Source organism: Petromyzon marinus, chromosome 35, assembly GCF_048934315.1.
Source record: "Petromyzon marinus isolate PM22_M1 ecotype Great Lakes invasive population chromosome 35, UKy_Petmar_22M1.pri1.0, whole genome shotgun sequence".
Classification (NCBI taxonomy): Eukaryota; Metazoa; Chordata; class Hyperoartia; order Petromyzontiformes; family Petromyzontidae; genus Petromyzon; species Petromyzon marinus.
Genome location: NC_133701.1, coordinates 548,705 through 576,399, shown reverse-complemented (window position 1 = coordinate 576,399; position 27,695 = coordinate 548,705). Strand labels below are relative to the sequence as shown.

At 49.8% G+C, this 27,695-nt stretch overlaps 3 protein-coding genes across 5 annotated transcripts in view; 1 reads left to right on the top strand and 2 right to left on the bottom strand.

The window, feature by feature from the left end:
• Positions 1–12,599, top strand: part of TRMT13 (tRNA methyltransferase 13) — an 18,853-nt gene extending 6,254 nt beyond the window's left edge. Inside the window, exons 5-12 of one of the 2 annotated variants that reach the window (XM_032965882.2) lie at positions 317–386; positions 1,513–1,619; positions 3,402–3,572; positions 4,592–4,686; positions 5,339–5,408; positions 7,646–7,854; positions 9,224–9,438; positions 10,948–12,599. In XM_032965882.2, the coding sequence (XP_032821773.1) occupies positions 317–386; positions 1,513–1,619; positions 3,402–3,572; positions 4,592–4,686; positions 5,339–5,408; positions 7,646–7,854; positions 9,224–9,438; positions 10,948–11,204 (1,194 nt within the window). In that variant the 3' untranslated portion in view covers positions 11,205–12,599. Of the gene's footprint in view, positions 1–316; positions 387–1,512; positions 1,620–3,401; positions 3,573–4,591; positions 4,687–5,333; positions 5,409–7,645; positions 7,855–9,223; positions 9,439–10,947 lie in introns of both variants that reach the window. The other variant, XM_032965884.2, reaches the window with a different exon arrangement.
• On the bottom strand, positions 11,785–27,695 carry LOC116948792 (leucine-rich repeat-containing protein 39-like). Of its 2 annotated transcripts, XM_076071784.1 has the most exons (9): positions 26,537–27,695; positions 24,090–24,233; positions 23,371–23,476; positions 21,669–21,825; positions 15,676–15,812; positions 15,286–15,431; positions 14,341–14,493; positions 13,732–13,889; positions 11,785–12,902 (listed from the first exon to the last, which is right to left on the bottom strand). In XM_076071784.1, the coding sequence occupies exons 2-9, from the start codon at positions 24,218–24,220 to the stop codon at positions 12,850–12,852; spliced, it is 1,041 nt and encodes a 346-aa protein (XP_075927899.1). In that variant the 5' UTR covers positions 24,221–24,233; positions 26,537–27,695; the 3' UTR covers positions 11,785–12,849. The 2 variants fall into 2 exon arrangements, with proteins under 2 accessions (XP_075927899.1, XP_032821780.1); XM_032965889.2 differs by having other exon boundaries at positions 11,785–13,889.
• LOC142929850 (uncharacterized) lies at positions 15,832–20,513 on the bottom strand. Its single transcript, XM_076071958.1, has 2 exons — positions 20,498–20,513; positions 15,832–19,834 (listed from the first exon to the last, which is right to left on the bottom strand). Exons 1-2 carry the CDS (start codon positions 20,511–20,513, stop codon positions 18,333–18,335), a joined length of 1,518 nt encoding a protein of 505 aa, XP_075928073.1. The 3' UTR covers positions 15,832–18,332.

Here is a 27,695-nt window from a genome sequence, read left to right as displayed (position 1 = left end):
TCTTGAAAATAATTTGATTAATCTCCATTAGAGGCTTACACCTTCGATTAAACGTCACTGGTTCAACACACAACTAACTAGCTGTGGGGTTGGTGGGGTCAAGTTTGACCAACTCAGGGCTTTGAACATGAAATCTATTTTTACCATTTTGGTTTTTACCTTTCCACATTGAAGTTTTTTTTATATATAATATGTTGTAAAGTAAATAAAAAACACTTTTAGAAGTTTTCTTTTAAAATTCAGCCTTGTATATTGAAGCAGAGTAGCACTGAGTGCGTGGTATGTAAGGACGTGTTGCTGCTGTGTTGTGGTGCAGGTTGCGTTATCCTCGCTCTCAGCAGAAGAAATGTCAGCGCTAATAAGCAAAGTACAAGGTGTATTTCAAGGTAAGCATCACTTTCTTTGTAAGTTAAGTCTGATGGACTGGATCTGAGCCGAGGTGTCATGATTCGCACGCTAGACTTGCAATCCAGAGGTCGCTGTACATATGAACCGCTACAAACATTTCCTTAATCCCCCTGCCTCTGTTCATCCAGTGGTGCAAATAATTACACCACAGTTGGTTGTGTGTGGTAGAGTAAAATGTGGGTACTCCTACCAACTTCAAGACATCCTTGAGTAGATGTCTTGCCAGCAGTGGTAAGTAATTTAAGGACTGCACCTGTGCCCTTTTTAAACTGGATGTGACCAATTTCAAACAAGGTGTTCATTATCTCTATCTGGTGAAAGCCCCCTGAGATATCCTACCACTTGCTGCAATGGAACCGTGGGGTCCATTTTTTCACAGGGTCGCAGTGACATGCCCACGTTAGATCAGGGATGACCACTACAGCACGTTCACCGTTATGAAATCACTTCATTTTTTATCTCATCAAAATGTTCTTGAATCTGCACGGCCTGTGGGTAACCGAGATAATTTATCCTCCAATTACCTCCACTACAACAAGATTAATAAAATAAGTTCCATGGTAAATACTTGCATACAAAGTTCAATAGAAGTCATCCATTTACATGTTACATTTATTGAAAGTCAAAAAGTCTAATTTCCTGCTCAATTGAGCATTAAGACCTTGATGATCTGTTGTTTACAGCCTTGACCCAGCGGTGGAAATTCCACATTACTATGGTGGGGAACAAATTTACCCACAGGCTCATCACTTAACTTTACCAAAAAGTGGAAATAATTTAATCTAAAACATTTTAGATTTTAAATAAAAGCTTTACTTCCCATCAATCTTAACTCAATAAAAGCTTTATTGTATGGTAATATAACATGTTTAATTAAATCGAAATAGCCTAAAAGTATGTAAACAAGCGGCTGCATAAATGAATAAAATATACCCCTTAGGCTTCCTTGCTTAACAATAATGTTGACAAAAGTGCTGTGGCAGCCTACCCGGTGTTTGACCAGAATGTGCCAAAGACTCTCACAAAACTTAATCCATGAAACGTGGCGACAACCGTCGCGAGAGTGGGCGTGGGTGACGCATGGCATGCATCTCTCTCTGGCAGGCGCAGAGGCGGTGCTGGAGCTTCGTGTCCTGTCCCACCCAGCCCTGCAGCAGGAGCTGACAGATCCCAGCAATGGAAAGTCAGCCCTCAAACATCTCCAGCAGCAGGTGAGGAGAGCTTTGCTACCACCATCTCTTGTGTAGTACGACATCGTCATGACCATAGGACGAGTATTGCGCAACGATCGATGTGCAGGGCAGGGCTACGTGGCGGCGTGGCAGCACATTCACCTGTTCTCTGTCCTGCGCCCAACTGTGGGGTCACCATTGTAAAGTTATTTTAGCGTTCCCAGCGATTCATTCTCATCGGACGTTATGATGGCTGTTATCAGAAAGTAATAGATTGTGAATGCTATGGCCATTAATATTTATGCCTTTTTCCCCTCCAACTTTGGGAAAATATACTGTATTCCCATGTCGCTTTAATTCAGTGTGGAGAAAGCGTGTCCCCTTGCCTTATTCACATTCTCATGCGTATTTTAGAGATGTCATCTTCACCATTGAGGAAAGTGAGTGTGCTTGGGAATGGCTATAAGGAATTATTGCAATGGATGAGACTTTTAACAGAATGGCAGCCAATGGGGAGAACTAACCAGAGAGGATGCGCCCTGCGTAGATGAGCCAACGAGATCTGGTGTATGTGTAACACTGAGATGAGTCGTGGCATTGCAGGACCTTGAGGGATAGCTATGGGTGTGGCTGGTCTTTATCCATCAGTCGGTATACAATGGCTGCTGATGTTGATGATGACCTCCGAATATTCCTGCCTGCAGCATGGGACAATTATCCCTTCAATTTTATCTTATATTGGCTCGATGGGCCTGAACTCCCCCATCAAAGCCTGATAGGAAGTAGGGAATTGTGATTGAGCAATGCCATTGACATTCACGATGCAATCTGCGCACGATCACGCTCGGGGAAATCGGCACTGTCAGGCACTTGATGTCATTGTCATGCACTTCAACCCCTAGACCTCTGATGGAGCGAATGGTAAAAGCACATCTCATTATTTCTTGTGCCAAGCGTAATGTTTCATATTTGAGCCTCGGGACACAAGTAGTTTTCTTAAAATAAAGTAAAAATAAAATTGTAACAATGGTTGTTAGTTCTAGAAATAAGTGCATAGCTTTTATTTGAGAGCACAGTGGTGTTTCTTTAGATGTATAATATTATTGCATTAGACAGAATAATGTAAATCTACCTGCAGCTGAGTATAGCCTCGTCTCTCTGGGGGAAACTAAACCCCGCTCCAGATGATGACACTTGAAGGAATCGGTATTGGAATCTTTATTTAGACTGCAGGAGGAATCCGATGAGCTATGAAGCTCTTTTTCACAAATGCCCAATATGGGCGGGTCAGCAAGTTACATGTTTTTCTTTAAGTGGAATAAAATATGAAAGGGTCACTTTTTTTTAATAGTCGTCTGAAAACTTGGTACGCACACCTCGGCATGTCTTGTGCCATAACTCTGCTGTAGGATGCTGATGACGTTCAGAACAGGCAAACGCCTCTAAGTTCATATACAAAATACGTTTGATTTTTGTGTTTGTGCTTGTTTATTTTCCGTGGCGGAGTGTGCGGAGCTGTAAACATAGCGGTCAACGCATTGCATTCCGACGATATCAACAGCCTGAATTTGAAACCCGCCTACGGCGAGCATCGGTGGTGATTCTCAGTACTTGTACTGGGCCTCCCCGAGGCCCAGGCTTCCTTGAGTGCCTGATGGGATCATCAGCACCGGGGTGACCATAGCCAGATGTGGTTTTGGCCCCTCGTGCTCCCTGTCAGCCTTCACAGGTGCTGCTTGCTAACAGCATCCACTCACAACGGCCTGTGTGGGCTCCACGTGGGATCTCTCTGTCTCCTGTCTGTGTGTTATTCATCGCTAGGCATCCATAGTGGGCCACCTGTCGAGCCTGGGCCTGCTGGGAGCCGACCGCTGCTACGTGGAGTTTGGCGCCGGGCGGGGGAAGCTGTCCCACTGGGTGCGGCGTGCCCTGCCCGGCGCCACGCGCGGCGTCTCCTTCCTGCTCGTGGAGAGGTGCAGCACGCGCTTCAAGGTGCAGCGCCGATGCAAGCAACGTCAAAAAGAAACATTTAGCACAGGTTTTGTTTTGTTTTAAAGCGTGAGAAACCACAGACAAGCGTTAAGGCAGCCAGAACCGGCGCCAACTATTTTCAAAACTCTGGCCCTTTGATTGGATGTTTGGCCAACTCCTTAATGAGTGTTTATACATGCGGGAGGAAACCAGAGTGCCAAGTAGCTGATTGCACCGAGGGATTAGGAAGCCTTTTTACAACATCTGTTGTGACGAGTAGCGCAAGAGCGCGAATGGACACGAGTGCCGCGTCAAAGGCGTCGGCGTGCCCCCGAGTTTCCCCGGTGAGACTGCCATCCCCACGATCCAGACATGGACCACACAGTGGCAACCACTGCCCACTCGGGTTGTGCGTTGTCAAATCATAGCTCTGTCGTGCGTGTTTTTGGTCATTGCATGATGTCTGGGAGCTTCAGCTCGAACAACAAATGTAAGAATATGCAACGGTGAATCCTAGCAAATGTGCACTTGCCAATACGCGATCACACGGTCATTCAGATACTGAGCGGTGCCCAGGAGATGGTGATGAAGCAATGAGTACAGTCCACAGGTGATTCGGTGTGTTGGATCCGTCTGTGGAGCGATTTTTTGTTGGCTGGACCATACTTAATCAGCCCAGCCCCTCCTTCAATGGATGTGGCTCGGGGTCATAGGTCACAGCCAGAGCAAACGTCCCATTTTAAAGCAGCCCGCCCTGCCGTGGGTGACGCTGCGTCGGAGTGGGACCACAACCCGAGTGTTCGAGAGACATCTCCGACGAGTTCTACCACGTGTTGTTCGCCATGGTGTCCGACGTTTCGCTGCACGTGCAAACCTAAGAGCTTTTCGGCAAAATCGTGAAAGCATTCGGTTACTCTTCACGCATATAAATGTTTCCCCATTTAAAAGAGACAAACGAAATTGATTTACTGATTGCATTGTTTGGTTTGTCTGCCCGTATTGTTCAAGTCACTGAAACATGTACGACGACTGCTTTGCAGGTGGACGGGAAGCACCAGGAAGGGGACGTGGATTTCCGCCGCCTGCTGATAGACATTCAGCACCTTCACCTTGGTAATAAAGCCAGTCTCTTCAGGTGACCGAAAGGATTGCTTTCAGATGGAAAACATTTAGGCCACACACGGACATATACAGTACATCGTCGCACATCCAACTCGCTGGGGACTGAGGTGTAGGCGGATATGCGAAAACGTCTTCTATATGAACGTCTCTCGAGTGATAGTTATACGACATACTGCTCTGTGGTGCGATTAATCGGTCAGGGAGATACGTGGTGGTTGGATAATGCCACGTACTGTATTATATGTTTGAGTCTGTGCATTGTGCATGAAGCGATGCATTGATTATTGGGTTAAAATAAATTATTTTGCTCAAGATACACCTGTCACGGTTGTGTGTTTAAGAATCCGTTTATTTACATTTGTGTGTTGTCTCCAATTGTTTGAAATGCCTGCAGTTACAGCTGCTATATTTACCACGGAAAAAAATATATGCAGTAGTTTCTTGAATTGTGATCACATTATTGGAATGCTTGGAAGTTGAGGAAGATGATGGTTACCAGCCTAAGTAGTTCTACTTGTTATGTTAGCACATTCTAACTGGGCAAGTAAAAATGTCAAGGGCCTCCACTAGAGGGAGCTCTAGCGAGCCCCTCTGTGGAATGGGTGGGATTACCCACACTTTACCCCCACCACACGCTGACCGTGAACTTGATGTGCGCAGGGAAGGTGCCACAGCTTCAGGATAAGGGGACGTCTGTGGTGGCCATCGGAAAGCATCTGTGTGGAGCGGCAACAGGTCAGTGTGAGCGAGTGACCCCAGAGTGCCGCTCGTCTCCAGCGGGCACTGCAGTCGTCCGCACTGCGGCACACCCCGTTGGTAACACGGCCGGGATTTGTGCTGTGCTTGTAGGGCAAAGCCAACACCAAGGTGCCATGTCTCACTGACAAGTGCAGTCTTCCATTAGGAGGGGCGATGTTGCCACGTGGTTATCCAATTAAGTAATTTGTGGGTAATTGGCAAACTTGGACCGTGACCCCAGCACACACGCCCTACTCTTTTAGAATAATTTCAGAGGGACTATATAATGCCTACTGTGAAGCAGATGGCATATTTTAATGGTTCATGCACCCGCAGTATTAATCAGGGCTGCCCCTGGGCCCTGAATCTCTGCAATGGATGCGTTGCTGCATCCATTCTGCACATTGATTGCTTCTGAGCCTGTGTTTACCTCTGGCTGGACATCCCCAATGTGTTCAGTCCAGACCCGTGCCTCAGGGATATAGAAATTGTGGCCATAAGCTATGGTCCCGAGTAATCGTGAGCATGGAAATTATTTTCTCAGCAATTTTCAGTTCTCAATTCAGAGTACTACTGTAACCAATTTATCTGGAATGCTCCAAATCTCATCAGTGCTCGCAAGCCAAGCAGGGCTTGGACAGGCGATCACCATGCATAGAACACCTATTCTGCGTGGCTATATGGTGTTCAGCAGAGGGTAGTGCAGCAAGAGACATTTGTATTGTACTTATATACCCCACATCTATACTCCCCGCCATAACAACCGGCATCGACCACCGTAGCGAAGTACGGTCAAACAACCCGTATGGCGTGGGGAGGCTCTCGTTCAGAAGTGGATTGATGCTGGCTTTCTTTCTATTTCCATTTGCTTCATTGTCGTACTATTGGTTCTATATTTGTCATTTTGGTGAGTCAGGAGGTTACTCTGGGAAATGAGCCTCATCTTGGTCTCTTGAGTTCTCACTCTCCTGGTCACAACAAAATGGACTTGGAAAATGACTGAGTGTTGTGACTCAGCCGAGCCAGGATGTGCCAGCCGTACGCCCTGCGATGCCTTCATTCATCTGGAAAACATTCCCCATGACTTGTTTCACTCACAGATGTTCTCGGTGTCAATTTCACAGCCTCCTTTGATAAGATTTGTGCTGATTTCTCGTGTTTACGTTGCATTGGTTCAAATGACTGCCGTTGGCACATCGGAGATGGTGAATATGTTTTCTGATTATAATCTTTGTTTCTCCAGCCCAATTGGAAGTATTTCTGGCTGAAACGTGACGGGTATGTCGCGTTTTCATGCTGTCATTAAAATAAATGCCGAATGGCGCCTGAGCTTCATCTTCAGGGGACACTTAATGCTTCTTAATGTGATAACTGCAGACGAAAGTAAATATGTCAAAGCATGCCACAAATGTGTCCGCTACACTGTAATGGGTGAAAGTGATAAATTGGGTTTATTTCAGATTCGCGTGATGCTTCAGCATGCACAATGCCCATGGCTCTCACTCCTGCTGTTTTAATTATCCGGTGTCTCGCTTATGCCTCCCAGTATATTGAGCTGACACGGCGGCTAATACCACGCTACGTTATTCACAGGGATCTGTACGTTTTCACATCGAGTGAATGCAATTTGTAACCCTAATGTACTTATGCAGGAACAATATGCGTTCAGATGCAAGTCAGGTGTCATCGCTCTCTCTATGCCTATTTCAGTAAAGCGATTACATCCAACCCAGCATGCACTCGCCACCCAGCGGTTACGCTGCCAGTCGGCTACTCGGCAATGGGCTAGGTGATGGTGGGGAACCATTGAGTACAGTCCACAGGTGAATCGGTGTGTTGGATCTGTCTGTGGAGCGATTTATTTTGGCTGGACCAAACTTAACCAGCCCGGCTCCTCGTTCAATGGGGGCGGCTCGGGGTCACAGGTCACAGCCAAAGCAAACGTCCCATTTTAAAGCAGCCCGCCCTGCCGTGGGCGACGCTGCGTCGGAGTGGGACCACAGCCTGAGCGCTCGAGAGATCTCTCCGACGAATTGTACTGTGTGTTATACGCCATGATGTCCGATGTTTCGCTCCACATCCTCTGCGAGCTTCAGAAAATGAAGAAACTCCCAGCATGGCGATGGTCACACCGCAAATGACACCGCGCATTTCGTAATTGGGCAATGCAGAGCAATCATCTCCCCCCCCCCCCCCCCCACCATGACCACGGTGTTGCCAAATGCGTGCCCCAGACCTGGCCCTGCGCTGCCTCATGGAGACCCTTCCGCGGCACGGCACCCGGGCCGCAGCGCCAGGACTCGCCGCCTGTGGGGAGGAGGCCCCCGGCCAGGCCCCCTGCGAGACCGGCACGGGCCCCACGCTGGGCATCGCCATCACGCTGTGCTGCCACCACCGCTGCAGCTGGCCGGCCTACGTCGGGAAGGAGTATTTTTGCTCTCAGGTGATGACTGGACGCTTTGAGCTGATCCGAATGGATCCAGAGTTGCTTGTGATGAACAAATGCTGCTTAAATTGTACATTTCCATAAGGCCACGAGGCTGATGGTGTGTAAAAATCAATACTTGTTTACGTAGACAGATGTACGTCATGGATGTGTTAGTGTCTGCTTACTTTCTTACCGATGGGTTTTATATTTACAAGAATACCACATTAAAGGAATGGAGAATGTTTTTACTTTTCTGCAGTGCTGTTTTGAGCACAAATTTAACCTGATCTTTCATCCATAATACTACGTGCCTCATGCTGATGTTAATATTTACAGGTACTTTAGAATGGCCTTTTAGTTGGCAATTCCTGCAGTAGTTAAACATAATTTGGCCTATGACAAAATGACCCCGAAAGCACCAGATCTCATCAGTTCTCAGAAGCTACGCATGGTTGTGAATGGCTTGGGTTGGAGACCAGTGCATTTACAGGGGTGACATTCTATAACGTGTAAGACGTGTTGTAGATCCTTGCATAATTAGATCTGGCGAAAAGGAAGTGGCCACCCGATCGACCCTGTTTTATGATCCTGCACCTCCAGTTAGCACGGTTGGCTATGTATGGTGTGAAAGAAGTAAAAAATGCATTCGTCCCACTTGAGAAAATAGGAGCCTTCCTGTATGGTCGCCATGAGGTGTTGGTGAACCAATGAGTTAGGCCCACAGGTATTTCAGTGAATTGAATCAGTCTGAAGCGTATCTATTTTGGCTGGACCAAACTTGATTAGCCCGGCCCCTCGTTACATGTGGGTGGCTCGGGGTCACAGGTCACAGCCAAAGCAAACGTCCCATTTTAAAGCAGCCCGCCCTGCCGTGGGCGACGCTGCGTCGGAGTGGGACCACAGCCTGAGCGCACAAACTCCTCTCCCTGCTCACCCCCTGAGCACATCAACATTCCCTGCTCGTCACATCTGCCATCCCATGCTTCCTCCTGCCCTTTTCCAGACATCCTCGCTCCGCACTGCCTCCAACGGGCCTCTTCTGCCACAAGGGCTTGTCCCTGGGACTGTAGTGAAGGGCTGCCCTAGTTGTCCCTGGGCTGTAAAACTCATTTTCATGAAACTTAAAATAAAAAAAATATACTTCCTTGGGGAGGAATGGTAAGCAAAGATTATGATAAAAATAGAAAGTTCGTTTTACATTTTAAAGAATAGACAGGAAGTAATTTTGTGCAGCAGCCTATGTATGGAATTCCCAGACTAATGTGTTCCAGTGTTGTTTAAGCCGTTAAAAACTGTTAATTGTATTCACAAGCAATTGCGTTGGTGCTTTCACACAGACGCCGGTAATGCTCCAGTGTGTATGTTGCTGTCTTTGTCCGAGCAGGGCCTGGGCCCAAAGGAGTTTGACCTCATCCAGAGGATGTCCAGCTGGGCCACCTGTGGCTGGAGGAGACCGACGGACCAAGTGCCGGACAACGGAAATGAAGACGCCACAAGAGAAGAGAGGGCGAGCAGACAAGGAGGAGTGGAGTGGCATGCAGAGGAGGAGATGGAGGCCATTGATCATGCTGCACCTTGTCAGGCAGAAGATCAAATCAGGTGATTCTAAGCTAAGGTTTTGCATTATTCGGGCATCTTAATACCTTGGCAACTTCAAGCACTTTACATCACATCCCAACCATTCCAGCGCCCTACTGCAGTCTCGACATGGGGACCCACTGTGGTAGCTGTCTTTATGCAGCACAAGAGGTGGACGACACCACTGGCTGCAAATGAACAAAGCCTGACAGTAGGGGGCGGTGTTGCATTGTAGTTTTTTCCAACACCCAGTCATTAGCTGGGTGCTGGTGGCTATGCGTGCCTGTAGTCCAGCTCTGGAGTAAGCGAGGGCTTTTCTCTGGGTGCTTCAGTTTCCTCCCATTAATTGGCAGATAATACCTTTATATCGAGGATCACAGCTTGGGGGTGGAATTTGGCACAGGCTCACCGCGTGGCTATTGCCCTTCCCGGTCGTCTTCTCTTCGCACCTCCGAGTTGTACTCCCTTTCTCTTGAGAGCGAACAATGTAATGGGATGTGATGTGGAAGAAAAAAACTAATATAAAGTGTTGGAAGAGGTGCGTGTACCCACACTTTACCCCGCCATCCGTAGCTTGCCAACTGACTTACTGGTGTATAACAAAACCAAATGATATTTTCACCGACTGCACGCCAGGATGAGTGGGAGTTGCATGCAGTTTAAAATTAGATTATTTTCTGTTACGCTGTGGAAGCTACCAGACATACAGACATCCGTCGTAATAATCAGGTTAGAGAGCTCCGATGGGACCACGAGTTTTTCTTTCAAGGGGCACATGGGAAATTAAGAGAAATTTGCTGAATCTAAAATGAGATGCGGCTTTTACCGGACCGAAGTTCTGTGCATCCTCTCTCGTCGTGGGTTTTTCACCAACATTGGGTGGAGTGAAAATAAAAAGTTACGCAAGTCGATGATGAATGTCGGTAAGAGTCATAGCAGAGTGGCTCATGCTCCCCGGCCTCGTGTCGCTCAGCACACTCAAGACGTGTGGTGCGTCAGTCACTTGATTGCCTTGCCGGAGGTGTCAGCGTCATAGAAAAGATGCGCAAATATCGATACGTCGCCGTGTGTTTGTGCCGAGGTTTTGACGGCTGTGCTGTTTGAGGAATGTCCGACGTTTTGCTCCACGCATGGCACAACATCGAAGAGCTGGGTCTGTTAACTTGGCTCTATCCATCCAACAGTAGACATGGCTTCACCAGCTTCAATCCGCAAGTCACATGTGGCGTTATAAAACGTGGGTACGCCCACCTCTTCTAAGACGTCTGTTCAACGTCGAAGAGTAGTACCCTTCAGAGTTCCCCCTCGTGGAGGCCCTTCCGACAGCTGTGGCTTGATCGAGAAACGGCAGGGCCCCACCTTTACCTCTATACTGAAATAAATTGACCAGGCAATTCCTTTCAGGCCAGCGACTGTGAGTAGAGACGCACATTCATGTATGCGCATGTAAAACTGCGTTTGTACCTTACGTAGCCAACAGTGTGTGGGGAAGGACACCTAAGAGCGCGTGCTGTGTCACCGTGTATTTAGCTACGGCCGGAGCCGTGCAGAGCGGGAGCAGCTGGGCCGGCTGTGCAAGCGCGTGCTGGACGAGGGCCGAGTGCGCTACCTGCGCGAGTGGGGCCTCACGGCCCGGCTGCAGCGCTATGTGGAGGCCGGCACCACCGTGGAGAACGTGCTCCTCACTGCTCGCTCTGCCACCGCCTCCTGAAGCCACCGGCCCGTACCGTCTGGAGAGCTCAGCTGATGCCTGGCGGCAAGGGCGCCAAGAAAATGTACCTTGGTGACACCAGTTGGAAGACAGCCTCCTTGTCTGCCATGGAATCACCACCATGCCCAGAAGTATTTATATGTACCTATGTATATTTTATCTGTAGGAAAAACTAAGAAGAGCCAGAGTGTACAGTGCTGGCAGTTGGGGAAATTGTAAAAAAAATTGGTATGGACAATTTTCAAATGTTATAGACACGAGAATGGATATGTTGGTGACACAAATAGAAAGGTCTAAGGAGAGCCATCCATGAAAAAGATTAATTGAAATGTTCATGAAGGCAGGGTGGAGGAAGAGCAGAAATGGTTGGGTTGGGGATTGGTTTTTCTCCCAGTTATCCCTCAAGGTCTCCAGCTGTTGAGCAAACTCGTGCATGTGACCTTTGATTTCACTTGTTTATCCTTTGCTGCCTTGTACTATTAGACATGGAGATACGCATGGGAGCCCAACAATAGACTTTTAAATGAATTTATTATGGATGTGATTATATAATGCTCAAAAGCCATCACCCCAGCCTGGATGTCCCATTCTTGGAGTTGGCAACATCTGCATATTTACCTACAGCTGGCAAGGAACATTCACCAAGCATGCTTCCATAAGTATAAAAACTGTTTTATTTAACATACAGCATACAATGCAAAGGTATCCGTTACAGTTCTACATAGTCAAATGCAATTGGTGTTTACTGCAAAAGTCACATGGTGTCTACATTATTAATGCACACTCGCTAGCAGGATATGTTGTGTTAGACCAAACACTATCACCATTTTGACACCAGAGCAGCTCACATCTGATATGTTACACTACATTATTACTACTTGTAAAAACAGCCTTTTCTTCTGTGTCACCTACAAAAACAAATTTGAAGGCCATGTAAAGTGTCTGCAACTGTGGCCTAGTTCCTGCTCAAAAGCACCAGCATCTCGTGGGGCAGTTGGAAACCGAAGCCAAGTCCTTGTGCATGGGATTCATGAAGACGTTGCAGCTTATCCACCATTAGTCGACGTTAATTTAAAAAGTGCTTCCTTGGGCTGGGCAGAGCACAGCCCGGGGCCCTTCCACTTGAATTTGTGAATCTGCAATGCGTTGTGCTTCAGTCACAAGTCAACATGTATTGTACATCTTGACTTAAAGCTTTCATGACTGCAGGAGTTAATGTTCTTTGGGTCTTTTGGTAAAGTCACTTACATAGGCTGAAAGAAAATAACGATGCTTTTTTTCTCCTCCTTATGATGGTCACTTGTGTTGTGATTGAAACGGCATAGTTTTTTCTTATTTTCTTTCAACCATCTACGTGACTTTACTGAAAGACCCAAATAATATGTATTGTTACATTGTGGTGAATGTAATGACCAGTGTTTGCACAAACCCAGCACATACAACATGGAATAAAACAAATTGCTACTTACAAGCGCTGTTTGACGGGTGCTTGTGAAGCAACGGATCATTACCCCTCTACGTCATTCTCAGCAGCTTTGTCTTCACGGAATCAATGAGCTTTTATTCTAAGGTGGCACTACAAAATGTGAATACTTTCATTGTCCATGTTGTGGTGTAAGCAGTCAGATTGAGTGCGCCCATCAACGGAGGGAAGGGGCGTAGGCACTTGAGGCTGAATGCAATACTGAACGTGTGACGCAGCCGCTGGCCCAGTGCTGACGTTAGCCGAGCTGCAGACTCAGGGAGACCACGGTGGTGTATTCTGGGCTCGTCTCTAAAAGCCACAACGGAGAGAGAGAGAGGTCAATGCTGCCATCGAAGTTAATGAACACTTACAGGACAACACTGCATCAGCCACTTCGTTTCAGCATAATTACTACATCTGCATTACGTTGGCCCTGCGGACATGATTCAGGTGGCAGTGCTAAAGGGGAAGTTCCAACACCAAGAATGAAACTAGCCTCCATCGCTCACACCACTTGGCAGACGGGCATCTACTCGAGGGTATTTGGCCTACTCTTCCATGCTGGCAAGATGCCTTGTAACAAGTATCCCCTTTACAGTTCGCACAATGCACAGCATAAGGTTACTATGGACATGGAGTATTAAATATGCATTCAATGGCTGTCATTAACTATGTTACATTGGCCAACATAACACACAAGCTAATAATTTGCATCATCAGCCTTTCCACAAAAAATAAAAGTATTGTTTACACATCCACTCAACCACATGGCCTAGTGGTGCATAATTTAAGAAACAAGCACATGGTTGTTTTATTGGTTTGATTGAACTAGAACCCAACTCTTTCAGAGAGGGTCCTTGCCTACGAACATTCCACAGTTTCAGCAAGGCTGGCTGCTGGTGAGACTCAAAACCGGTCCTGAGTTTGCTTGTGTTGAATCTAATACTGCTAAAATTATGCACTCCCATAAGTCTGGGTGGCTGATGCGATGTGTAAAAGACATTTTTTAACACGGAGGGACAGATGTGGAAATGTATTGCATAACACGGGTAAAGAAATTTAAATCCAAGTTGTGGTGCGGCACCCTCCGTCGTCGTTTTGCCGTAACAAAGGCAACGTGCGGGCCCAGGACACATACCTCTCTTCTGCAGGTCCTGGAAGTACGACGTCATGAACTCCTTCCCCATGTCCTCTTGCTCTGCGTCGACGACCTGCAGCCGCTTGTTGAGCGGTGGGGGGGATGTCTGCTTCGTGGTCCTCATCTCCTGCAGCCGGTTCTCCCTCATGTCCAGGATCCTGGCCCCACATGGGTCCCAGGCACCACGTGACGCACACAACTAGACGCGCCGCGTGTATTTGGCTGAAAGAGGCGACGTTATTTGTCCATAAAATTCACTGGAGTGGAGATTGAGATAGGGCAGGAGCGAGGGGAGATACAGCGCCACAGAGTGGAGGTCACTGCTGGACGGGAGCGGTGATGGGGAGGGAAGGGAATTCAGGGAGGCCTTCGTCCAGCAGTCGGATGGTACAAGCTGACCCTGTGATGTTATAAACAAAACTATTGACACCCTGGAAGGGTCTGCGGGAAAAAAAACGTCAAGAAATAAGCTTAAATGATCGCAGGCACATATCGAAGATTAAACGTAAATGTGATGACCAGGCGATAACGGAGTTCTGCTGTTGTGTGTGTGATGTTCACGAGATGGTGGTGCTGGTGAAGCCCCCTGGCTGAACACCGCTCGCTCACTTGAGGTGGGGCAGCTTGTAGAGCACCGTGGGCACCTGCACCAGATGGTCGGCGCTCACCACGAGCGTGCGCAGCTCACCCATGTCGCTGAGCGCCAGGGGCAGGTAGCGGATGCTGTTGTGATGCAGCAGCATGGTCTCCACTCGCTCGAGCCTGCGGGCAAGGGACAGCGGTGCTACTCGGTGCCCTCCACCATCCGCAGCAGTGGCACCAGCCTGGTGTCTTGTGAGGCTGAAAACCACGCGAGCGCTCGCTCCCACGTTTGGTGCATCACCTTACGCAATAGATTCCACTGTAACACCCCCATTGAGAACCTTAAATTAAACATTTTATTGATATGTCAAAATACATCGATTGTCTTCATTATTAATGTAGGGCCCTCTGAAAAGCTTCACGCTTTAAAACCACAATCCCCTTGGGTGTCGACATCCACCTCTGTATTTGTGTAATGATCACGCTGTCTCTGCGGGATATTATTGCTGTAACATCACTGCACTGCGAACGTTTTAAAAAGTTACTTGTCGGAGCCAATTTGCGTTATGGGGTGTTATCTTCAACGTAAATAAATATATTTTCCATTAATATGGTGCTTTGTCAAATGTTTTCTAGGCTAGTTAATAGCATGGCAATTATTTGATGACATTGATTTATCCATTTTAATAATTAATTAGATCATGACTTATAATAGCGGTGTAGATGGTCATGTGATTCGGAAGGCCTATGACAGGATTATGTCGAGGGGACTGCAGCTGAACTCTTGAGCGATATTTATTTGTATTGGAAGTACAGGAAAGCACAGGAACAATGCATACACATATGAAATGCAGAGTTATGGGAAACGGACACGGTAATCATATCGTGAAATTTGATATACAGTATGGTAGCAATGTGAAAAATATCACGGCAAAGCACAGCAAGCACATGCGACTACCACCGTGGCCTGACCTGTCAATGTCCTGGGGCAGTTCATGCAGCCGGTTCTTGCTCATGTCCAGCCACTGGAGACCACTCATGCGTAACACGGCGATCGGCACGGACGAAAACTTGTTCACCGACAGATCGAGCAGCACCAGCTTCTTCAGAGAGCTCAGCTGGGGCCACAGAAAGAACAGACGGATCAGATTCGCAGGGCACCGAGGTGTGTGGAATTGTCGGTTTAGTGAACTGTACAGGGTACACAATCCTTGCACTGGATGTGGGCGGTTCATCGCGGGTGTCATTTAGCCACTGCAAATCAAACAGCATCGAATCGCAAAATCAAACCCCCCGACCAACGCAGTGTCTGGGAACGCGCGCACGTTTGTGACGGCGTCTGTGCACGGGGCGAGTGGGCACCTGGTAGGGCAGCTCCTCCAGGGAGTTGTTGGAGGAGAGGTCGAGCCTCTCCAGGCTCTCGCAGTCCCCCAGCTCCTCGGGGATGCGGCGCAGCTGGTTGTAGCTCAGCAGGAGCTGCTGCAGCCCTTTCAGGAGGCCTGCGTGCCACGTCGTGCATGCAGGCACAGTGACGTGGAGATTATTATTATAGAGCTCGTTTACCCAGCAAAGCTTCTCTCGAGCCTCAAGATTTTTTTTCAAGAGGGTCCTGCCAACTTCGCAGTAGTGAGCGATGTTTTTCCAATAGAGGTATTTTTTTCAGCATTGGAATGTTTGTCCCGAGTTTGAATCCAGGCCACAGATTGAATCAGTAGTGAGTGATATATGCACATGTTGCTGTTAATAATGCATTTAATTATTAAAAATACGGGAAACATTAAACATTAATACAACATAACTAATTAAGAGCTTCATAAAACATATCGAGGGTATGTTTCCACACTTTGTTTTAGATTAATATCCGAAGCAAAGCCATCTTGAGTACGTTGTGGATATTTCCTGATGTGATCACTTCCCATTCCCTGGGTAGGGGAGCCAGCTGACGGTGAAGTTTTAATCGGGGAAACCTCTCAACAGTTTTAGGGGAATGTGGTATCTGGTGGGTTGTGGATGACCAGGAGCCACAGGGAGATAACAACGCAGGCACGACTACTCGTGCCCCATTGGTCCCCTGGAGAGACACCAGGAACCTCGACACAAGGTCCCCGAGGAGGAGCCCGTCGGGTCGATGTGAGCCAGATGCTGAAGGGGTCGGCCACATCCTGAAGCAGTTGAACATTTGTGAAGATCATCTTCCTCGTGACATTACTCGTCACACAAGTGCTGTCATTCCCCTCCATGTGTGGTCCAAGAACAAAGATCCCGCCCCCCCCCACGCGTATAGCCTATTACATACTGCCGAGGCAAGTGCCATTCAGGTCAGAACAGCACACGAGGGGATGGGTGGCCAGCACGACACCAGGCCGCCTATATCTCCATGGTGATGATGTTTACACATTACACCAGGTACTCTTTTGAGGCCAAGTTGATCTAGGGGCGGCCCAGGACCGGTTCAGATACTCGTCACCAGTGTTGGCCGTTATCGGGTATCGAACTCGGGTCAACGGAACGAATTCGTAGCGCAGCGTGCTAATCGCCACACCGCTGCCAATAACCCAGTAACCACCACACTCACCGATGCCAATAACCCAGTAACCACCACAGTCACCGCTGCCAACCCAGTAACCACCACACTCACCGCTGCCAATAACCCAGTAACCACACTCACCGCTGTCAATAACCCAGTAACCACCACACTCACCGCTGCCAATAACCCAGTAACCACCACACTTACCGCTGCGAATAACCACACTCACCACTGTCAATAACCCAGTAACCGCCACACTCGCCGCTGCCAATAACCCAGTAACCGCCACACTCACCGCTGCCAATAACCCAGTAACCACACTCACCACTGCCAATAACCCAGTAACCACCACTCACCGCTGCCAATAACCCAGTCACCACACTCACCGCTGCCAATAACTCAGTAACCACACTCACCGCTGCCAATAACCCAGTAACCACCACACCGCTGCCAATAACCCAGTAACCACACTCACCGCTGTCAATAACCCAGTAACCACCACACTCACAGCTGGCAGTAACCCAGTAACCGCCACAATCACCGATGCCAATAACCCAGTAACCACCACACTCACCGCTGCCAACCCAGTAACCACCACACTCACCGCTGCCAATAACCCAGTAACCACCACACTCACCGCTGCCAATAACCCAGTAACCACACTCACCGCTGCCAATAACCCAGTAACCACCACACTTACCGCTGCGAATAACCACACTCACCACTGTCAATAACCCAGTAACCGCCACACTCGCCGCTGCCAATAACCCAGTAACCACCACACTTACCGCTGCGAATAACCACACTCACCACTGTCAATAACCCAGTAACCGCCACACTCACCGCTGCCAATAACCCAGTAACCACACTCACCGCTGCCAATAACCCAGTAACCACCACTCACCGCTACCAATAACCCAGTCACCACACTCACCGCTGCCAATAACTCAGTAACCACACTCACCGCTGCCAATAACCCAGTAACCACCACACCGCTGCCAATAACCCAGTAACCACACTCACCGCTGTCAATAACCCAGTAACCACACTCACCGCTGTCAATAGCCCAGTAACCACCACTCACCGCTGCCAATAACCCAGTCACCACCACACACACTGCTGCCAGTAACCCAGTAACCGCCACACTCACAGCTTTCAATAACCCAGTAACCACCACACTCACTGCTGCCAATAACCCAGTAACCACACTCACTGCTGCCAATAACCCAGTAACCACACTCGCCGCTGTCAATAACCCAGTAACCACCACACTCACCGCTGTCAATAACCCAGTAACCACCACACTCACCGCTGACAATAACCCAGTAACCACCACACTCACCACTGCCAATAACCCAGTAACCACACTCACCGCTGCCAATAACCCAGTAACCAGCACACTCACCGCTGCCAGTAACCCAGTAACCACCACACTCGCTGCTGCCAGTAACCCAGTAACCACCACACTCACCGCTGCCAGTAACCGCCACACTCACCGCTGCCAATAACCCAGTAACCACCACACTCGCCGCTGCCAGTAACCCAGTAACCACCACACTCGCCGCTGCCAATAACCCAGTAACCACCACACCAACCGCTGTCTAACCCAGTAACCACCACACACACCGCTGCCAGTAACCGCCACACTCACCGCTGTCAATAACCCAGTAGCCACCACACTCACCGCTGCCAATAACCCAGTAGCCACCACACTCACCGCTGCCAATAACCCAGTAACCACCTCACTCACCGCTGCCAGTAACCCAGTAACCACCACACTCACCGCTGCCAATAACCCAGTAACCACCACACTCACCGCTGCCAATAACCCAGTAACCACCACACTCACCGCTACCAGTAACCCAGTAACCACCACACTCACCGCTGTCAATAACCCAGTAACCACCACACTCACCGCTGCCAATAACCCAGTAACCACCACACTCACCGCTGCCAGTAACCCAGTAACCACCACTCTCACTGCTGCCAGTAACCCAGTAACCACCACACTCACTGCTGCCAGTAACCCAGTAACCACCACACTCACTGCTGTCAATAACCCAGTAACCACCACACTCACCGCTGCCAATAACCCAGTAACCACCACACTCACCGCTGCCAATAACCCAGTAACCACCACACTCACCGCTGCCAGTAACCTAGTAACCACCACACACACCGCTGCCAATAACCCAGTAACCACCACACTCGCCGCTGCCAGTAACCCAGTAACCACCACACACACCGCTGCCAATAACCCAGTAACCACCACACCAACCGCTGCCAGTAACCCAGTAACCACCACACTCACCGCTGCCAGTAACCCAGTAACCACCACACTCACCGCTGCCAATAACCCAGTAACCACCACACTCACCGCTGCCAATAACCCAGTAACCACCTCACTCACCGCTGCCAGTAACCCAGTAACCACCACACTCACCGCTGCCAATAACCCAGTAACCACCACACTCACCGCTGCCAATAACCCAGTAACCACCACACTCACCGCTACCAGTAACCCAGTAACCACCACACTCACCGCTGTCAATAACCCAGTAACCACCACACTCACCGCTGCCAATAACCCAGTAACCACCACACTCACTGCTGCCAGTAACCCAGTAACCACCACTCTCACTGCTGCCAGTAACCCAGTAACCACCACACTCACTGCTGCCAGTAACCCAGTAACCACCACACTCACTGCTGTCAATAACCCAGTAACCACCACACTCACCGCTGACAATAACCCAGTAACCACACTCGCCGCTGCCAGTAACCCAGTAACCACCACACTCACCGCTGCCAATAACCCAGTAACCACCACACTCACCGCTGCCAGTAACCTAGTAACCACCACACACCGCTGCCAATAACCCAGTAACCACCACACTCGCCGCTGCCAGTAACCCAGTAACCACCACACACACCGCTGCCAATAACCCAGTAACCACCACACCAACCGCTGCCAGTAACCCAGTAACCACCACACTTACCGCTGCCAATAACCCAGTAACCACCACACTCACCGCTGCCAGTAACCCAGTAACCACCACACTCACCGCTGCCAGTAACCCAGTAACCACCACACTCACCGCTGCCAGTAACCCAGTAACCACCACACTCACCGCTGCCAATAACCCAGTAACCACCACACTCGCCGCTGCCAGTAACCCAGTAACCACCACACACACCGCTGCCAATAACCCAGTAACCACCACACCAACCGCTGCCAATAACCCAGTAATAGAACGAGGGTCAGGCCTGGCTGGCTCCCTCGTGAGCGAGGCAAGGCCGCGCTCTTTGCGGCCGCGCTCTGCGGCGCTCGAGGGCTCTGCCGCGCAGCTGGCGACTGTCGCAGCTGGCAAGGGGCGCCTCTCTCTTATTTTTGGTCTCTCCCGCTGGCCACGCTGCCACAAGTGGAGATGACTTCTCTTGCGAAACACTTATTGACGCCATACACATACAACATATTGCTGTGAATAATCTTTTTTTTTACCTATGCCGATTATTTTACCGAGGAGAGCCTCACTTGAGTCGCAAGACTCCTTTTTGGAGGAGGAGGCTCCTCCTGCCTTTTCATGTTTGGCAAAACACCGAGAGGCGTGTGGAGGCGACAACACTAAGCCAGCCTCTGCCACAGCCCCTTCCCACCAGCAGGCTGAAGCATGGTCACAGGGACTGCAGTGACTGCCACGGCGTGGGGAGGAGGTCTCTATCCAGTAGCAGAACGACAAAGGGCTGAACGAGTTAAGAACCAAAGCTTGAGACATCAGTAAAAACTACGCAATGGAAGAATGGTGGACTATGTCCTATTAACGTGAATGGTGGACTATGGCCTATTAACGTGAATGGTGGACTATGTCCTATTAACGTGAATGGTCGACTATGTCCTATTAACGTGAATGGTCGACTATGTCCTATTAACGTGAATGGTGGACTATGTCCTATTAACGTGAATGGTGGACTATGTCCTATTAACGTGAGGCTTACGAGCAGAGATGATAACAGCCCGTGGTGGTTGGTGGCGAGCTGTAGACGCGTTCCTGAGATCGGGTCTTGCGTGGTTTACTAAAGAGAAATCTCTTATTCAAATAGTAATCTCTTTACTCAAGAGATTAGAGATTACTTTTAATAAGATTACTCTTTAGTAAGCGATCACTCTTTAAGAGATTACTATTTAGTGATAGATTAGTCTTGAGTAATCTATTACTAAATAGTAATCTCTTAAATAGTGATCTCTTACTAAAGAGTAATCTATTACCAAAGAGTACATTACTAAAGCGTAATCTCTTTGCAGCATTCGATGTCTATTTCAGTAATAGACAAATCTATTTCCATCCTCAGCTGACTTCCCCAGCCAAATGGCGTAAACATGCAGGCACGTGCCGAGATCCGAGACACCGCGACTTACACCCCTTCCCTGAGTTATGATGCAGACGGGTTCACTGCTCTTGCACTCCAAGCCGATTATCAGCTTCGGGATCGTTGCAACACAGACTTATCAGAATATCACTCAACCGCACGAATGGCACAGCAAGAGAAAGTTGTGTTACAGGATCGGGAGTCATTTTCGGAGAGTTGGTGACCCCCAGGCCACTGCCGATGTGGGTAGGCTGACCTACAAGTTATTTCTGACTGCCTCCGCGTGTCCGCCGAGTGTTGCGGGACTAATCCAAAATGTCCTTTAAGACGAACCGAAGATAATGTTGACTTTGAGAATGTCGGTATATTCTTCACACAGTCATAACATAACTTCTGTTTAAGGCACAAAAACAAGGCACAATTGAAACCCTACGTCGTTCAGGTAATGCAAAATGTTCACCTATTTCTTTGGGAAGCTCCTGAAGGCAGTTTTTGGACAGATCCAGGGTTTGCAGCCTTTGGAAGTTCGCCACGAAACGCGGAAGAACGTGGAGGCGGCTGTTGAGGACGCGGAGCTCGTTGAGGTCGACCATGTCCTGCAAGGACTGAGGCAGAGCCTGGGCCAGGCGGAGGCGTCGTTCAGCGCAGGCACGCGGCAGGCACGCGGCACTCACGGCGCATCGCGGGTCCCTGCGATAGTCCCAGGGAGAGTCCCACGAGGGCCCGCGAGAGTCCCCACGAGAGTCCCAGGGAGAGTCCCAGGGAGAGTCCCAGGGAGAGTCCCAGGGAGAGTCCCAGGGAGAGTCCCAGGGAGAGTACCAGGGAGAGTGCCAGGGAGAGTGCCAGGGAGAGTGCCAGGGAGAGTGCCAGGGAGAGTGCCAGGGAGAGTCCCCGGGAGAGTCCCCGGGAGAGTCCCCGGGAGAGTCCCCGGGAGAGTCCCCGGGAGAGTCCCCGGGAGAGTCCCCGGGAGTGTCCCAGGGAGAGTCCCAGGGAGAGTCCCAGAGAGAGTCCCAGGGAGAGTCCCAGGGAGAGTCCCCACGAGAGTCCCAGGGAGAGTCCCAGGGAGAGTCCCAGAGAGAGTCCCAGGGAGAGTCCCAGGGAGAGTCCCAGGGAGAGCCCCACGAGAGTCCCAGGGAGAGTCCCCACGAGAGTCCCCACAAGAGTCCCCACAAGAGTCCCAACAAGAGTCCCCACAAGAGTCCCAGGGAGAGTCCCAGGGAGAGCCCCACGAGAGTCCCACGAGAGTCCCCGGGAGAGTCCCCACGAGTCCCTGTCCACCCAGCGGTGTTAATGCCCTACGGACCAGGGGACCAGAGTTCAATTCCTGTCCACGGATAACCTGGACCCCCCTCTCGCTTTACCAACCTACACGAAATGGTGAAGTATGGTCAAAACCCCCCATGGTTGACACGGTGCAGGAAGACCTTGATCCAGCAGTGGAATTACAAAGGACTGGGAGTTGTGATTTTGTAAATAGATAGAAATACATAACAATATTATATGCATGAAAAGAAGCATCAACTGGTCAATGAAAATTGATTATGCTAATCATACACACATCGCGTGTCAAAATTGATTATTTAAGATTAATGCAAATGATATGCTGTTACAATTAGGCTAATGGCGAAACGTCGTACTCAGATTGTAAATGTTGTGGCTTGGCTCTCCAACACACCGGTGTGCTGTACTAGTGACCAATTGGCACGTTCTGTTTACGTGACAATCTTTACTAGTTGGCTGTCGGGTGGTGGCGGGTTTTAACGACACATTTATATATTTACGCGATCCAAACCTAAAAAACAATTTTATGGATGATATTGGTCGCGAAAGCCTCGTACGTGTTAAACGAGGCGAATGGAGCAAAAAAAAAACCACAGCTGTGAGCCGAGACGCTCCGCCTCCAGCCGAGCGCTCGCCACTCTCTTTCATCCGGGGGGGGCGAGACTCCGAGTCGAGGGCCGCGGCGCTGCCGTCCCAGCGCCTCCGAGCCCTGGGTCACCCCCCACCCCGTTGTGACCAAGTGAACGTGACACTCGCTCGAGAGGTTCACCGCTTGACTCGAGAGTTCATGCTACGGAAATGCATCCAAACCGCGGCGATTTCGCATTTCGCTTCGTCCTCTCGGCCCGCGTGGCCCGTGTGGCCCGTGTGGCGGCGCTCACCCTCCAGTCCTCCCCCTCCACACGGAGCGCCACGTGGCTCTCGTCCCGCGTCACTTTCTTCTTCACCGCCGCGATATCCACGTGCGTATGCCACTCTGCCCGTAATCTGGCGCGCGCGCAGAGTCACCACGTACACAGCCTCATCATCACTTGGTGTGCCATCAATCGCATCGGAACATCAAAAACAGGCCGATGCGTACTTCTCTCCTTCATGAAATGTAAAATGAAAGACAAGCCACAGAATTGATATTGTGGCCATGCAACTCGGAACTTTGGAGCGTACAGTAAACCACGAGTCTGCACTCCTTCAACAGCAAAACGAGGCGAACCCTCTCACTGCTGATGTCCTCTAGTGGCCAACTGACCTCGACATTCACCAGTGGCTGTCCTATGAATATACAGCACAACCCCCCCCCCCCCCCCAAAGTAATGTGGAATTTCCAGGGCTGTAAAAAAGCGGGCACCGAGCACCGCCTCAATGCGAGTTTGAGCTCGGCATCGCCGACTTCATAAACTAGATGTCGCCATCGCCCGTGTTGGCAGACGACAGCCAGAGTTGCAGGCGCTGCACAGGCACAGCTGCCTGTGGGGTCAAAAAAGACTGCAGCAAAGGATTGTAATGGTTGAGATGCGACGCGAGAGGGTTGATGCGGCGTTGAAGCCCGCGGCGCGTGCGACTCCTCGCGGGCTGGTGGAGTCTGCTAAGCGGCAGTCCCCACCTCTCAATGGCGCTCCTGGCCTTGCGCTCCTGCTCCCGCTGCTGTCGGACTTTCTGCTTGCTGATGCGGCTCTCCCACATGGCGCGGATCTGCGACACTCCCGTGTACATCACCTTCGCCATGTTCACCATGGAGAGAGTAATCCTGCAAGATGACATGTGTTCTCTACTGCGCCTGTTGACTCAGGAACGTGTCCCCGAGTCTCAACTCGTTCGTTTTATAGGAGGGGCGATGCTGCTGCATGTCATCCCCAATGAGTCATTTGCAGGTATTGTTTAAGCATTGGGATGTTTGCTCACACCAGGTATGTTTTATTTTAGCTATGGGAGGAAACCGGAGAACAGAGGGAGAGAATACGAACTCCACACAGAAGAAAGGCGCCCAAGTCAGGGAATCGAACCCAGGGGCTTCTTGCTGCGAGGCAGGAGCGTGACCACAGCGCCACCAACCTTGTCGCCGATTGACATTTCAAACTTTTTAATACATTAGACTCGCACACAAAATATTACAAAGTATATCAGAAATCCAATGGTTTTTTTACGATGCATTTTGCACTTTGTAAAAATGTGCATTTATGTATAGTACACAATTATACAATGACACATGCACTGAAAACCTGGCAGTCTCCCACATTACAGAGATAACGTTCCCCCATATAGCCTTAACAGGCTGTTGGCGCAAGTGCTGTTAGCGAGCACCTGTGCAGCCCAGAAGTGAACGCGAGGACGAATGGCCAGCACCACACCCGACAGCCTTCGTCTCTCCCCAGTTCTGATGTTTACACATCGCACCAGATGCTCGTTTAAGGCCGAGTCGACCTAGGAGAGGCCTAGGACCTATTCGGATATTCGTAACCGAGGGTTGGTCATAGGCGGGAATCAAACCGCTAAACCCAGCACCCTGTGCCCACACGCGCGTACGTTACCCCCCACACGCCACCACACCACGTGCACTCCCCCAGTCGCGAGTAAGTGAACAAACCCGCCAGCGAGTCGCCAGGCTGACGTAATGCATCGTCGCTGCGAGGAGCTTATTCTGCCCCGTGGTATGGCGGGTGTGGAACAGCATGGCAGGCCGTGCCTTGCATTTCACGATCATGCCACAAAATAGCCCCGAAGAGCAGGGGCTATCGGAGAGACAGCACAAAGGTCACCGCAGTTCGACCTGATTGGAAATGTCCTCATCGACAAATCTCTTACTCCCCACTGCTGATGTCACTGCTAACAAGACCGGCTCCGCTCAATATTCAAGTCTAGCGATTTGACTGCTCAAATAACCCTTGCAGCGGTGCTCAGGTCCTGCCCCGAGCCAGTGGTGGAAATTTCCAATTGCGATTGCTGGGGTGAGTCTATCCAAAGGACAAGGACGAAGTGGTTCTAATTTGATCGATTCCAGGGGGGTGATGGGCCAAGTCAACCCCCAGCAAGTTGAACTCTCAACCTTCTGATCACTCTACCGCTAAGCCACCTCCATTGAGCGGTAATCGCCCCCAGTTTCACGAGGTGACATCAATAAATGTCATCAGATACATTACATGGACGGAATTTTAATTATGCACTCCTTTGTTACAATTATTTGTAATTATCATTACATATGATACGTGCCAGTTGAATGCAAAATTGTGATATGGTAATTTTACGTTTAGGCTAAAGGACGACAAAACAAAATGAGAAAACGCACATGGTGAGGCCTCTGCCATTGTTGGCATCGCTAAGTATCACGTTCTCACCTCTCGTACGGTATTTTTTTTTCTATACTGAATTTTATAATCAGTTAAATAATTTAAATCAATGGATGTTTTAACAGGCGTAGTGTAACACAGGATTATTTTTAAACACACTGTATCCTTCCATTGTTCTATTTTTGAGTATGATAGCAACAGGAGTAGGTACAGGAGCTAAATGCCAACGTGGAGGACCACGACGAGAAGGCTTCAAAGGGAGCGAGTCCGTGGTGGTGTTTTGCCATTCCGCCTTCAGCAAAGGAGCGCAGCAGCCCCATGCAATGCCCACGTCTCCCTCGGTAAAAAACAAATCGCATATTAATGAGTATGACAACTCAGCTATAAATACACAACTGTGCACACGTGCGAATGTGGCGGCACACGTTCTTGTGTCTAATCTGATGCCACTAACGACTCGCTCGCACACAGCGTAGATAACGCATCACTCGCCTCGCTGTGGAAAAACAGAAGACAAAACGCGTTATCCTCACACGTCTGTCCCTTCCCATAAAACATGACCTTATTTCTCCTGGGAGTTCATCTCAACATTAGTTTAATACAAGCTCTAAACTCTGGCCCGGTTTTGATGTTCAGTATCTCATCGGCAGTCAGGCTTACTTGAACCCACGCTGCTGGTTCAGTCTCACTAGAGACGCGACTCCAGCGTGGGGGGGAGGGGGGCCTTGAGAATCTCACCGCGACACTCACTCACCGCGACACTCACCGGCACGGGCAGCAGCAGCAGCAGCAGCTGGGACATGAGCGGCGGCGGTACTGCCGCGCGTCGACAGAAGCGGAGTGTCTCGGCCCGTGCCACGGAGCCCAGTGCGGGAAGCAAACGTGGACCGTAAACAGATCAAGGTGTCCCTCGCTGCACGAGAGCTGCTCTAATTATAAACCGTGAGGCAGGGCGCACGCGGCCCTGGCATAGTGCGGCAACTGAGTCACGAATGCCCAGCGAGGTTCCGTCGTCAACCCTTGCCGCCCGGCCACGCCGGGGCAATGCCCCCCGCTCTCTCGCCTCCTCGTGCCGACTCAAGCGGACACCGATCGCGAGGAGGGCCGCCTGCGGCCCGCGACGAACAGAACAACCCGGACACGTCATGGGACGGAGACATGTTAAATTGTAGAGATGTGGTTTCATGTTTTACGTGGAGAAACAGGATATGGGAAGGAGGCGGATCGTCTCATTGTTTCGTTATGTTCTCCACGACGACGCGAGTGACTGTTCTGCGTTGTGCGAGCTTCGTGTCAAACTAGGACCCATATCTAACAGAGCAACGGGGTTCTTGCCTGTACACATCTGGCAGTTCACCAGCATTGGCTTAATAAAACTGGATTCTGCTGACTAGATGCTGGGCATTGAAGCCAGTCCATTCTGCTTGTATTGAACTCGGGTTGTTAATTGTTAATTTTTGCATTTCAAGTATCCGCATGAAAAACCGGTTAAACTACTCGTTACCGGTTTGACGCAAATATAGGCAGACACGTTTAGCAACAACCATAACACGTTTTAGTTTTTAACTGAGAAACAGAGGGAGCTGCCGTGTGATAATGGTGACCGAACTGGACTTGCAGTCCAGGAGCTCCTCCCGTTCGATTCCATCCCCCGGCGCAGCACAACGCATATGGTGGGGTAAAGTGTGGGTACACCCACCTTGTCAACGTCCATGCGGGGAAGGTCTCTAAACTCGAGGACGTCTAGCGGCCTCTAGTGGAGGCCCAGCCAGCAGCAGTGGCATGAGCAGGATATTGCTGGGCTGCACCTTTACAATTGAACGAAGACACGAGGGCAATTGGTGTATTCATGACGTAGCATTCCACTGGAATCTGTGACCGCTTCCCGACTTACGGGACTGGATTCTGGTGATCATTCAACATCC